The sequence below is a fragment of the Camellia sinensis genome, chromosome 6, assembly GCF_055761805.1.
Source record: "Camellia sinensis isolate YWXY chromosome 6, ASM5576180v1, whole genome shotgun sequence".
In the NCBI taxonomy this organism is placed as follows: Eukaryota; Viridiplantae; Streptophyta; class Magnoliopsida; order Ericales; family Theaceae; genus Camellia; species Camellia sinensis.
In genome coordinates, this window is record NC_138966.1 from 126057492 (window position 1) to 126069888 (window position 12397).

General features: G+C 31.9%; 1 protein-coding gene and 1 long non-coding RNA gene across 15 annotated transcripts; both read right to left on the minus strand.

Moving 5' to 3' along the window:
• Positions 1 to 597: 597 nt before the first annotated feature.
• On the minus strand, positions 598 to 5647 carry LOC145792866 (putative plastidic glucose transporter 3). 13 transcript variants are annotated; one of them, XR_014333013.1, is made up of 9 exons: positions 5214 to 5647; positions 4565 to 4658; positions 3435 to 3588; positions 3160 to 3303; positions 2459 to 2506; positions 1869 to 1917; positions 1505 to 1601; positions 1341 to 1415; positions 598 to 784 (listed from the first exon to the last, which is right to left on the minus strand). XR_014333013.1 is itself a non-coding variant. In XM_082874687.1 (8 exons), the coding sequence occupies exons 1-8, from the start codon at positions 5243 to 5245 to the stop codon at positions 1401 to 1403; spliced, it is 633 nt and encodes a 210-aa protein (XP_082730813.1). In that variant the 5' UTR covers positions 5246 to 5647; the 3' UTR covers positions 598 to 1400. The 13 variants fall into 13 exon arrangements, 10 of the variants coding, with proteins under 10 accessions (XP_082730813.1, XP_082730811.1, XP_082730814.1 ...); XR_014333014.1 differs by having other exon boundaries at positions 1535 to 1601; positions 5214 to 5646; XM_082874687.1 differs by having other exon boundaries at positions 598 to 1415.
• Positions 5648 to 5695: 48 nt separating this feature from the next.
• On the minus strand, positions 5696 to 7193 carry LOC145792867 (uncharacterized). Of its 2 annotated transcripts, none has more exons than XR_014333017.1 (5): positions 7061 to 7193; positions 6882 to 6925; positions 6715 to 6756; positions 5869 to 5963; positions 5696 to 5755 (listed from the first exon to the last, which is right to left on the minus strand). It is a non-coding gene; the product is annotated as an uncharacterized LOC145792867 (long non-coding RNA). The 2 variants fall into 2 exon arrangements; XR_014333018.1 differs by having other exon boundaries at positions 7057 to 7192.
• Positions 7194 to 12397: the final 5204 nt, after the last annotated feature.

The following is a 12397-nucleotide window of genomic DNA, read 5'->3' on the forward strand; positions in this document are numbered from 1 at the left end:
GATTAAAGACTTTAGATCACACCTTTTAAGTGTGGTTAAAAACATTTAGATCACACCTTTTAAGTGTGATTAAATACTTTAGTTCACACCTTTTAAGTGTGATTAAAGACTTTAGATCACACCTTTTAAGTGTGATTAAAAACATTTAGATCACACCTTTTAAGTGTGATTAATAACTAATAAAACCTGCTTTTAAGTGTGATCAAAAACATTTAGATCACACATTTTAAGTGTGGTTAAAAATATTTAGATCACACCTTTTAAGTGTGATTAAAAACTTTAGTTCACACCTTTTAAGTGTGATTAAAGACTTTAGATCACACCTTTTAAGTGTGGTTAAAAACATTTAGATCACACCTTTTAAGTGTGATTAAAAACTTTAGTTCACACCTTTTAAGTGTGATTAAAGACTTTAGATCACACCTTTTAAGTGTGATTAAAAACATTTAGATCACACCTTTTAAGTGTGATTAATAACTAATAAAACCTGTGATAAAAAAAAAATTGACATATTTAAAGAATAATCAATATTATTTTTGCACGCGCATTTGAATAATGTAATACACACTATATACTATATTTCGAATCACAATCATATATTGAATGAAATAATATCATATATTTCATAAATGAAAGTTAAATGTTTAAAAGTATATACAAAGAAATTAATAAAAAAAAATTAACTGTGATTACATACATTAAAAAATAAAAAATAAAAAACTTGAAAAAAGTAAGTTCTTGAATTCTTTGACCATATTTTGCATCTCTCCAAGAAATTTCTGACCTGAAAAATAAAAAAACAAATTAATTTAAAAACCGCCAGAAGCATATGAATAAACTTACTAATTAATTTATAAACTTACATTTAGATCACACCAAAAATAATGTAATTTATCCAGTTGTTAAACTGCCCCCAATCCTTTCCCCACAGCCACCAAAAATGACATAATTATTTTGATTCTCCACATAAATATCAGTAAAACAGCACCACAAAAGAAGACAATATGCAACAATGCAGAAAGGATCACATAAATGATAAAATGGAGTATTATATGGACAATCAAAATCATATGATATCAACATATAACTCACTAAAAACTATAAAACAAATAAGGATCAATAAAGCTTATTGGTCTTAAAAGCAGAAACCACATAGCCTGAATAATTACAAATTGGTACACCCATCGATGGAAACATCACCGTGAAAGGTTTTCCTCAAGATCAATAGTACACCCATCAAATTTCCAAATATAACTGCATGCTTAAAAAATAATTCTATGTAGACAAGATATTTTAACAGAACTGGTAAAATGCATACTTCTCTGTTAGTACCAAACTACCTATTCATATGGGTTCAACTCTGACACAAACTGAGATGCACATGAGATCCAGAACCAATATCATCTAATGCATACCTGGGGCAAACAAAAAAATGGAGATAACAGTTAAGAGACATAGCTTGAAGAAGAAAATTCTGCAGGTGAGGAAATGAGTGAAGTTTAACCAATATCAGATCCTTGTCAAGGATCTTCACCTCTCCCCCAAGATGTTCTAGCCAACACAGAACAGGGAACATATATGGTCTGGTTCCCTTAACAAACCTGAGTTAGATTAAAATTCACATCAAACGGATCGAGAAATACCTATAATTAAAATTCACATCAAAAGGATGAAGTAAACAAAAGTCAATTAAAATTCACATCAAACAAATCGAGAAATACCTATAATTAAAATTCACATCAAAAGGATGAAGTAAACAAAAGTCAAACAGAATCAGTTAAATTAATTTTATTAATTCAACATTAAAACTAATTTTTGGCTACAATCTGTATTAAAAACTCAATACTACTTGAAGGATAGAGAAATACCTTGATAGAGAGTGAATTAACCAATCGATGTCTTCAAAGTAGCAGAAATCTGCAAAAAATGAAGAAGAAGATGAAGAATCAACCTATAAAAAAACTGCATCCATGACAATGTGCAGGCCAATAGAACAAAAATGTGAACTACTTATTGTGTTATTTATAGATCTACAATATATATATATATATATATATATGAACATATTTTCAAAATAAAAAACAAACAGGTTCAAACAGAAAGAGTCATATGCACATATTTTCATTCGAATTTTAGGTTGGTAGATAAGATTAGATATATGATGCGTAATTAGTACATCAAATAATTTAAATGAAGTGAACATAAGAATATGCCTCTGTTTATTAATGGATTCCAAGTATCATTGTCAATAATAGCTCCATTGAATTGACTAATTGATAGATGAAACTTGTTTATTAAAAAGTCAAAGACGTCATCAAATATAAATCTGTGTAGGAATTTGTCAACCCAATTTTAATTGCACACCATAAGGTGGAAAAGATGGTTAAGAAAGTTAAAACAATTGGGAAAAGAAAATCAGTACATGTAGATGTTAAAATGTAAAGAGAAGGGTTGATACCTGGTGGCCTTCTTTTACAAGAAGTCCCGACAAAAACACACCAATAAACTGAGTCCCTTCCATTATCAGGATTTTCATAAGATAATCATTAGATATTGAAATGCTAGAAACAACATATTCTGAATAATGATCATCATCCATCTAGAAAATACAATAAAGTCAATTAAAAAATAAGATGAAAGTTGTGATATCCAACGCTGATGAAAATTCTCGAACAAGATTAAGGTCTATACTCGATAAAAAGAGCCCATAATTTATTCATCATTCTGAACAAATAGGATTTTGGAGTTAGTTAACTAAATCTCACATACTTACTTGGGGAAGGTAACAAATAAAAAAATGGGAATAAGCATCACAGAGTAGAACTAGACAAAACCCCTTATGCATAACAACAAATGTTAACAGAGCCATGAATGATATGTATAATTCTAAAATTATTAAAAATTATAGGATGGCTAAAGAAGAACTTGACATAAACAAGGGGATTTATATTACGAATTGCTGAAGGTCACTAGAAACATTGACTACAAACTTGAGCATTATTTGTGTTCACTCATAAGTAATAACTGATCCTTCCTAGTTTATCCATTAAAATCATAGCAATAACTGATCCTACATAAGTAACCAAAAAAAAACTGATAAAGAAATAGTTAACTAGAGTTTTAAAATGCATGAGATACTTGAGAGTAAAGACACATTACCTGATAAATTTGCAATTCCGACACATATGTTTGCAATGTCTGAAGGTACTCCTACACTTCTAAAGACGGCAGAAGAGAAATAGAACACAGCATTTATACCGGATAATTGTTGCAAAGCAAAAAGGGTAGACCCAATAAAAACAACTGGAAAAGAAGTGATTAATATATCATTTAAAAAGGAAACAAATAAACATCATGCTGAACAAATGATAATTATAAAATAAAATAAAATAAATTTTTAAAAAAATGATAGTGTAATTAATGAGCATATGTACCTTTAAAGTGGCGGCCATAGAATAATTCTGAAAATTTTACAGCATCTGCCTCATCCCCTCTGTCCGATTTTGACAACTCTGACACTGCAGATTTGAAATGTGATCCTCCTAAAAGCTTCTCAAATTCAATCTCAGCTTCAGCAATTCTTCCTCTCTGAGCTAAGCCAAGTAGCAATTTTAAGTGAAAATCAATGAAGAAAGGGACAATGAAATATTTTTGAGCTCTAAGAAAAAGTAATAACGCACCAAAGTGGAATCATGGTAATTGATCAGCAATTTGATTCAAAATTGTAACTGATTGGAGAAAGGAAAGAAGCATCTTCAAGGGGAAATGAACAATTGCACCGAGCAGATCAAAGGTCAAGAGTGGAAAGCAAGAAACTCACAGGGATTGAAAACATTAAAGACAGAAATCAATTAAGTTCTGGATCTATTCTGAATATTTCAATTGTGCTAAAGATTCAAAACCCAATTTTCATTTACCAAAATGGAACAAATTCAAAGGATTTAGTTACCTAAAACAAGTTCATAGGACTTAAAACAACAAAAAAAATAGTGGAATATGTTTACAATTGAATATCTCTAAACACTGCATTCTGCAGATATTTCAGCTCTTCATGGAATATTTGAGTCAAGTTATACATAGTTTGCAAGCACAAAAAATAATATTTCTATGGAAGGCAGTCTGAGGTAAAAAATAATTGTGCAATGTCTCAACATAGTGCTGTTTAAAGCCCACCTCAGAACCCAATCCTAATAGGATCCTAATCCGAGAATAGTTATATATTGAACAGACTACTAAACTAGTTATTCAAGTCCAGATACAGATCATGAAATTTAATCACTTGCAAATCAAATTCCATTCTACATGAAGATCAGATTAAATATATTATCTATAATAGATTTATGCGCAGCAGTTGGTATCATGAATGTAAGGTATGGGCGCATAAGTCAGTAGGAACACATTATGTTGCTCCCCTATAGCATAGATAACCAAATTTGGATTTGGAATGGATTTATGTCTAGATCAATACAAATCAAATTTGTCAAGAGCCTTATGCAATATGGAGTATCAATATTGCATTCAATCACAAGAAACTAAATGTGGTGGACACACGAGAGCAACTAACCTTAAAAAGCCAATGAGGACTCTCTGCACAGAATTCCATTAAAACAGCAAGTACTGCAGCAGGAATGGCAGATACCCAAAAACACACTCGCCACCTGTGCACATGATCAAGATATTTATAGTTATTAGTCAATAATATAATCCAATCAAACAACCAACAGAACAACATGCCTTGAGCAGGTCTTGACAAATTATGTATAAGATGCAGCAAATCTATCATACTTATATCAATTTCATGTCTTATCATGAATCTTGTAGATCTTTTACTCTTTTCTTTTTTATTTATTTTTTTATATATTGTAGATCTTTGCATGTGAACATGTGATGCAATATTCAAAAGAAGTGAATGTTTTGAGGGAACAATAGTTCATCTATTTATAGACAATTTTCAGAAAGGATATCAGTTTCCAGACAGTTTTCAGAAAGGATATCAGTTTAAATTGTTATTAAAATATTTTTAAAAATATTAACAGAAAAATAAAAATGATATATAAAGGTTAGTGTTTCTGATTTTGAGTGTACATGGTTAAATGGGGGGTGTAAAGAATTGCTTTTCGGGTGGAAATAGAAGCACCCCATCCATAATAAAGACAGAGCAGATAATAAAAACTCCAAAGAGATGAGAATAATAAGGTCCGGTCTCAGAGTACCTGCACAATTTTGTTAGACTTGGCCTAGGCATTTAAGCAGGCCCATCTCTGCAAGAAACATTGAACTTAGTCATTGTATTGATTAGATTAAGTAGTTAATAAAGGTTTATTGAAAATCGGTTAAAATTTTGAACCAAAAGGGAAAGTCCAATGATATCATATTGTTGATTAAGAGTGGTAAGAAATATTGCAGACAAGGAAAACAAACTAATAAACAATAAGTTGTTTTTCCTAATCAATAACAGTAAACAATCAATGAAAGTATGTTATTATTGGTTTAGGCATATTATCAAATACATGGTGAGCAGAAGATAAAATTCTAGCAAAACAACAAAACAATGACAATACATAGGCTGAGCCAAATATTAAATAGAATTGGGGTAATAACAAGCATCAATCTAATACAAAAGCATAGAAATCAAGTATTGACATCTCCATAGAAGACAAAGAAATAGCAAACCAAAAAATTACATACCAGATTCTTTGGATTTGCAGCTGGTTTGTGAAAGAAAAAAGCATACAGAGTTCAGCCCAAATGCTAACTGCAGAATAAAAGAAGATACAACACTCAAACGAACATTCATTGTAAGAAATTGAACAATTTCTTTGATAAACTTGAGAGTAATTTGCAGAAAACAAATTAAACAATTTACACCTCTTAATATCTCACGACTTGAGAAACAAGCTTGGGTGAAAAGCACACCACCTAATCTGTAAGGGCACAGGTGGCTGGAATTGATGAAGAGCTTGCTGGAGAAGCACAGAATAGAGGTCAGCCAGTGTCATCATAGCTTTCCTAGCAATCTTCAATGAGGGTGATTTCGCAATTTCCTCTTTCTTAGATGAACTGTTGTTAGACTCAAGTTTTGCTTGTTTTATAGATAGTTATATATATATATATATATATATGCATACGTATATAAACACAACCAAAAGAAACCTAATTTAAAAAAAATAAAATAAAAATCAGATTGTGGTTCTTCTCAAAATAAAAACCAAATTTATAAAACAACCTTCAATTCATTGCCTTTTATTGGTAAATTTTTGTATGGGCATGATTTTTTTATTTTATTTTTTTGAACTAGTATGGGCATAAATTAACTCCCTATAATTAACAGCTCTTTCTCAACTTCTTTGCAAAACCTAAATAATTCCAAGGCAATGTTCTATCAACATTCCTTGAAAAGAAAAGAAATGAGAATTATTGCCTTGTATCCCACAAGATTTCAAGCAATTCAAATTTGCCAACATAAGGAAGTAGATGATATATCCTTAGATTAAATTAAGTTAGGGTTAGGGTTTTGAAACTTTGAAGGGTTTTATTCCTTATTCTTCACTTTTCATTCTTTATTCTTCCATATTGAGAGAGTTTATAAACTAATTTTAGATATAGAATCAGAAATAAAAAATCCATTGGATATGGAGATACAAAACCATAGTTGAAAATTTTGAATGGCTTTAAAATTATTTGGTAACACTAATTCAAAATCAGATTGTATACCTTGAATTATGGTGCAACAATTGAATATAGATTCCAGAAACCCTTGACGACAAAAAAAAAAATGAAAATCGAAAAAAATACAAAGCAGATAGACAAACAGAGTTCAGTTAAGAAATTGGGACAGAGAAGCAGATGAGGAGTGAGATACAGAGAAAGAGCAGACAAACCTACTGAGCCAGAATGAAGCGACGATGGTCACAGCAATGGCAAACTGCAGAAACTCGACGGTTGATAAATGTTTGTGCAGACAAGCGATTGTGAGAGAGAGAAAGAGAGAACTACAAATCGTAAGAGAACAGCTATGCAAGGGTGAAAATCATGGAGAGAGATGAGGGGTTTTACCTACTAGCAAATAAAGAGGTGATTCTGAGTCTCCCAAAGATGGAAGATGTAGATGGAGAGAGAGAGAGAGACAGAGAGAGAGTTGAGCGTGAAAATGAGATAGGGGGGAAAAGAAAAATCAGAGGGAGATTTGATGAAATTTGGGAATTTTGGGCGCCAAGGGTTTCAGAAGGAGCCCCTTTTTTTTTAACGCCAAAAAAAAAAAAAACTATTTGTGACGGGAAGAAAAAGTTGTCGCAAAAAACGACGTCATTTTATATAATAAAATTATAGGAGACGGAATTATTTCCTTGCAAAAAATTTTGTACAATGGTGACGAAAATTTTCGTCTCTGAAATGGCACCCAAATATTCCCCGAAATTTTACAAGGGCGGGAATTTTTTTGCCACGAAAAATAAAATATAGAGACGAATAAAATTTTCCTCACCTATTGTTTTATTGATTTTAAGTATTTGATAACGAAATTTAGTTTTTCTCTGTGAAAATATTATAATTGGAGACGAAATCTTACTTTTATCTCTAAAACATGTATATTTAGAGACGAAATTATTTTTCGTCATGCGTTTTCGTCACTAAAGACCTTTTTTGTTGTAGTGGTAGATCGGCTGTGCGATGATGATCGGTGCGATGAGATGAACAACGAGAGAGTGAGAGGGTGATCGGTGCAGAAACGAGAGAGTAAGAGAGACAGTGATGTTGAGATTAGGGATTTTGGTTTTGCGCCCGGGGGGTGGGGGGGATAGCAAAAAAAAAAAAGCGGGAATGAAAAAAAAAAAGAGGGAGACGGGGGGTGGATAAAAAAAAATTAAAATTTTTTTTTTGGGGGGTCACAAATAAAATTTAAACAATAAAATAATATCGTTTAATTCTTCTTTTTTTTTGGTGACGCGGGTTGCTGTCGTTAAAAAAATTTATTTTTTGTTAAAATAATTTTTTTTTGTAGTTAATGAAAAAAATTTCATTTTTTTTAATTACTAAGATTGAAAATTTATTTGTTTCATTTTTATTTTAATTAAAAAAAATATTATTATTATTTTTTATTTGGTAGAAGTAGGGGTAATATTTTAATGAAAAATATTTTCCACTAAAATAAAAGTTTATTTTCTGTGGTCAATAAAAAATATTTTTCTACGGCCTATTTTTTTTGGTTAGTAAAAATCTTGAACTATTTTTTTGTGGTAGAGGAAAGGGGGCGACATTAGTGGTGGAGGTGGTGGATAAGAGATGATGGTGGTGGTGGTGGTGGTGGTGGCAAAAAATATTAGTGGTGAAGTTGTGGTAGTGGTAGTGTAAATGGAGTGGCAGGGGTGAAGGAGAGGTAATGGTAGTAGTAGTGGCAATAGTGGTAGTGGTGGTAGTGGAGTGGTGGCGATGGTAGTAGTAATGGTAGTCGTAGAGGTGAAGTGGCGACAGTAGAAGTAGTGGTGGCGGTGGAATGACGTTTGCAGTAGTGGTGAAGGTGGTAGAGGAGATGGGTGGTGAGAGAGAGAGAGATGAGTGAGAGACGGATAGAAGAGATAGAGAGAGAGAATAGAGCGGGAATGGAAAACAAAAACAGGCGGGAATAAAAAATATTTTTTTTTTGTCAGAAATGAAATTTAAATAACAAAATAATGTCGTTTAACTTTCTTTTCTTTTTTTTTGCGACGGGAGTTGCCGTCGTCAAAAAAAAATATTTTTTGTTAATATTTAATTTTTTTGTAATTAATGATTTTTTTTTTTTTTTTTTTGGTAGAGGATAGAGAGTGGCAGTAGTGGTGAAGGTGGTGGATAAGGGATGATGGTGGTGGTGGTGGTAGCGGCAAAGGAGATTAATGGTGAAGTTGTGGTAATGGTAGAGTAGATGAAGTGACAAGGGTGAATGAGAGGTAATGGTAGTAGTAGTGGCAGTAGTGGTGAATGTGGTGGATAAGAGATGATGGTGGTGGTGGTGGTGGTGGCGAAGGAGATTAGTGGTGAAGTTGTGGTAGTGGTAGAGTAGATAAAGTGGCACGGGTGAATGAGAGGTAATGGTAGTAATAGTGGCAGTAGTGGTAGTGGTGGCAATGGTAGTAGCAATGGTAGTTGTAGAGGTGAAGTGGCGACAGTGGTAGTAATGGTAGTAGTGGAATGACGTTTGCAGTAGTGGTGAATGTGGTAAAGGAGATGGGTGGTGAGAGAGAGAAAAATGAGTGAGAGACAGATAGAGGAGAGAAAGAGAAAGAGAGAGAGAGAGAGAGAGAGAGAGAAAGACAGAGTGATGAGCGAGAGAGAGACAAAGTGGTCGCTAAAAATGCATTTTCTTGTAGTGAATAGATAAATCGAGAGGGAGCTCAGTAAATAGAGAAGACAGAAGGGAGAGAGTGAGCAACGCGAACATAGTAGGAGAGGAAAAGAGAGAGAAAGAGAAGAGAGAGAGAGGGACAAAAAGATAGAGAGTGAGAGACAGAAAAAAGATAGAGAGAGAAGAGAGATGAACAAGAGAGAGAGATAAAGAGAAGAGAGATGAGCGAGAGAGACATAGAGAGAAGAGAGATGAACGAGAGAGAGAGGTGAAAGAAATGAGCGAGAGAGACAGAGAAAGATGAGAGAGATAGAGAGAAGAGAGATGAGCGAAAGAGACAGAGAGAGAAAAGAGATGAGAGAGATAGAGAGAAGAGAGATGAGCGAAAGAGACAGAGAGAGAAAAGAGATGAGAGAAGAGATAGATGAGTGAGCGACACAGAGAGAAAGAGAGAGAGACAGATAGACAGAAAGAAAAGAGTGATGAGTGAGAGAGAGAATGAGAAGAGAGAGAGGAAGATGAAAAAATGGGTGAAAAGATATAGACAAAGAGAGAGGGAGAGAAAAAAAGAGCGAAAAGAGATAAACGAGAGAGAGACAGAGAGAGATGAGCGAGAGAGATAAAGAGAAAAGAGACAGAAAGAGATAGACAGAGAGAAAGAGAGAGAGAGAGAGAGACAGACAGACAGACAGACAGACAGACAGAGAAGAGTGATGAGTGAGAGAGAGAGAGAGAGAAGAGAGACAGAGACAGAGAGATAGAAAGATGAAAAAATGGGTGAAAAAGTTCCGTGTCTAAAGCCCCATTTTCTAGTAGTGAGTCATCTCTATCATTCATGGGTAGAATAGAGGCGCGGATTTGGGAATTGCATATTTTATATAAAAATCAAATTGAAATATTTTATACAATCACACCTATTTAAGGAGTGTGATTAAAAAGTAGTAATATATATATATATATATATATAATCACACTTTAATTAAAATGTGTAATTAAAAAATATATATATATAATCACACTTACTTAAAAAGTGTGATTAAAAAGTAGTAGTGTATATATAATCACACTTTAATTAGAAGGTGTGATTAAAAAATATATAAATAATCACACTTTAATTAGAATGTGTGGTTAAAAAATATCTATATAATCACACTTATTTAAAAAGTGTGATTAAAAAGTAGTAGTGTATATATAATCACACTTTAATTAGAAGGTGTGATTAAAAAATATATAACTAATCACACTTTAATTAGAATGTGTGGTTAAAAAATATCTATATAATCACACTTATTTAAAAAGTGTGATTAAAAAGTAGTAGTGTATATATAATCACACTTTAATTAGAAGGTGTGATTAAAAAATATATAAATAATCACACTTTAATTAGAATGTGTGGTTAAAAAATATCTATATAATCACACCTATTTAAAAAGTGTGATTAAAAGGTAGTAGTGTATATATAATCACACTTTAATTAGAAGGTGTGATTAAAAAATATATAAATAATCACACTTTAATTAGAATGTGTGATTAAAAAATATATATATAATCACACTTGTTTAAAAAGTGTGATTAAAAAGTAGTAGTGTATATATAATCACACTTTAATTAGAAGGTGTGATTAAAAATATATATATATAATCACACTTAATTGAAAAGTGACATAAAAAATAAATATTATCACACTCAATCAAATTAAGTGTGATTAAAATATCAATCTAATTTTTTTTATCACACTTCCAATAAAAGTGAGATCTTTTTTTTTGTCAAAGTGTGATCTTTAACTATTTTTGTAGTAGTGCTGTTACTACCTCATGTCCTCTTTCTAGAGTCACTAGGGCCACTGCGAAGAAGAGTATGCGTTCTGTCTCTACTACCCTGTGACACCCTAAATAAATATCACATATATATATATATATATATATATATATTTGGAGTGTATATTGAATGGTTAATAAAGTGAAATGTTAATAATAAAAAATAAATAAATAAATTTTTAAAAAAAAATGGATATATACAACCTGTCACCACCCTAACACATAGGGTGGTGAATATGCCTATTTAGATAAGCACATGGATAAGTCATAATAGGGAAGAAGCAAGTGGCAAGTGATTTGAGTGACACGTGGCGACAAATTTACCATAACTGTGCACATTTCCCCTCATAAATAGAGAGTCGCCGAGCTTCGGAAAGAAACAAGAAAGAAATATATAGGTTCAAAACAAGTACAGCATGCTAGTAAACAATAATAGAGAAGTAAAGGCTAAGGGTCGATAATAAGGTGAGGAATATTATACCTTGAGTCACCATAACATATTTTACGAATGTTTTGAGTTACCGTGAATTATTTTATATAATTTATGTTTTATGGTTATATTAATGTTTCAATTACGTGGATTATTTTCCGAACTCTATTTTCTTAAATTAAAACCCATGGATATGTTTGTTTAAATTTTAGAAAATATTTGACAATAATTTTATAAACATTTGTTTTGAATAAGTACCACTACGGAGGTCCCATGCCTTAAGGGACTTAAATAATTACTGGCCCTCTAAATTGTCACTTTAGTGACCCTCTGACAGTCCCATGCCTTGGGGGACTTAAATAACCTTTGGCCCTCTGATTAGTCACTTCGTGACTCTCTGTTTGTCATAGATCCATTGACCCTCTGTTCTGTTCTGTACCATAGTTATAATTATTTTGTTTATATGATTTTGTATTATGGGTCTGTTATTAAAAATAATTTATTCGAACCAAACTATTTATCATTTAGCCTAAATAATTATCCATGGTGATTTTATACCCTCATGCTGTTAGTATAATATTTCTCACTCTGTCATGTACTTATAGCTGTTAAAACCCTTTTCAATAGGAGAAATTTAAAGAAGGATGGTTTTACCCTGTGGATCAGAACCTCAAATTTGATATGGATATCATGTTTTTTTTCTTGTAATCATTATCAGATTAATGTTACATCGTTACATAAATAATAATTTCTATGTACGCTTTAGATATTTATCTACACCTTTTATTTTAGTACATAAAGAATAATAATTTCACGTACATATGAGAAATA

Bases quoted from the DNA above. Each gene is read 5' to 3' on its own strand.
- LOC145792866 (XM_082874685.1), bottom strand. From the start codon at position 5,245: ATGCCTAGGCCAAGTCTAACAAAATTGTGCAG. The intron at 3,589-4,564 runs GTTAGTTGCTCT...GGCTTAGCTCAG, and splicing joins GTCCTCATTGGCTTTTTAAG to AGAGGAAGAATTGCTGAAGC. The intron at 1,918-2,458 runs GTATCAACCCTT...CATTTTTTGCAG, and splicing joins TTGTAAAAGAAGGCCACCAG to ATTTCTGCTACTTTGAAGAC.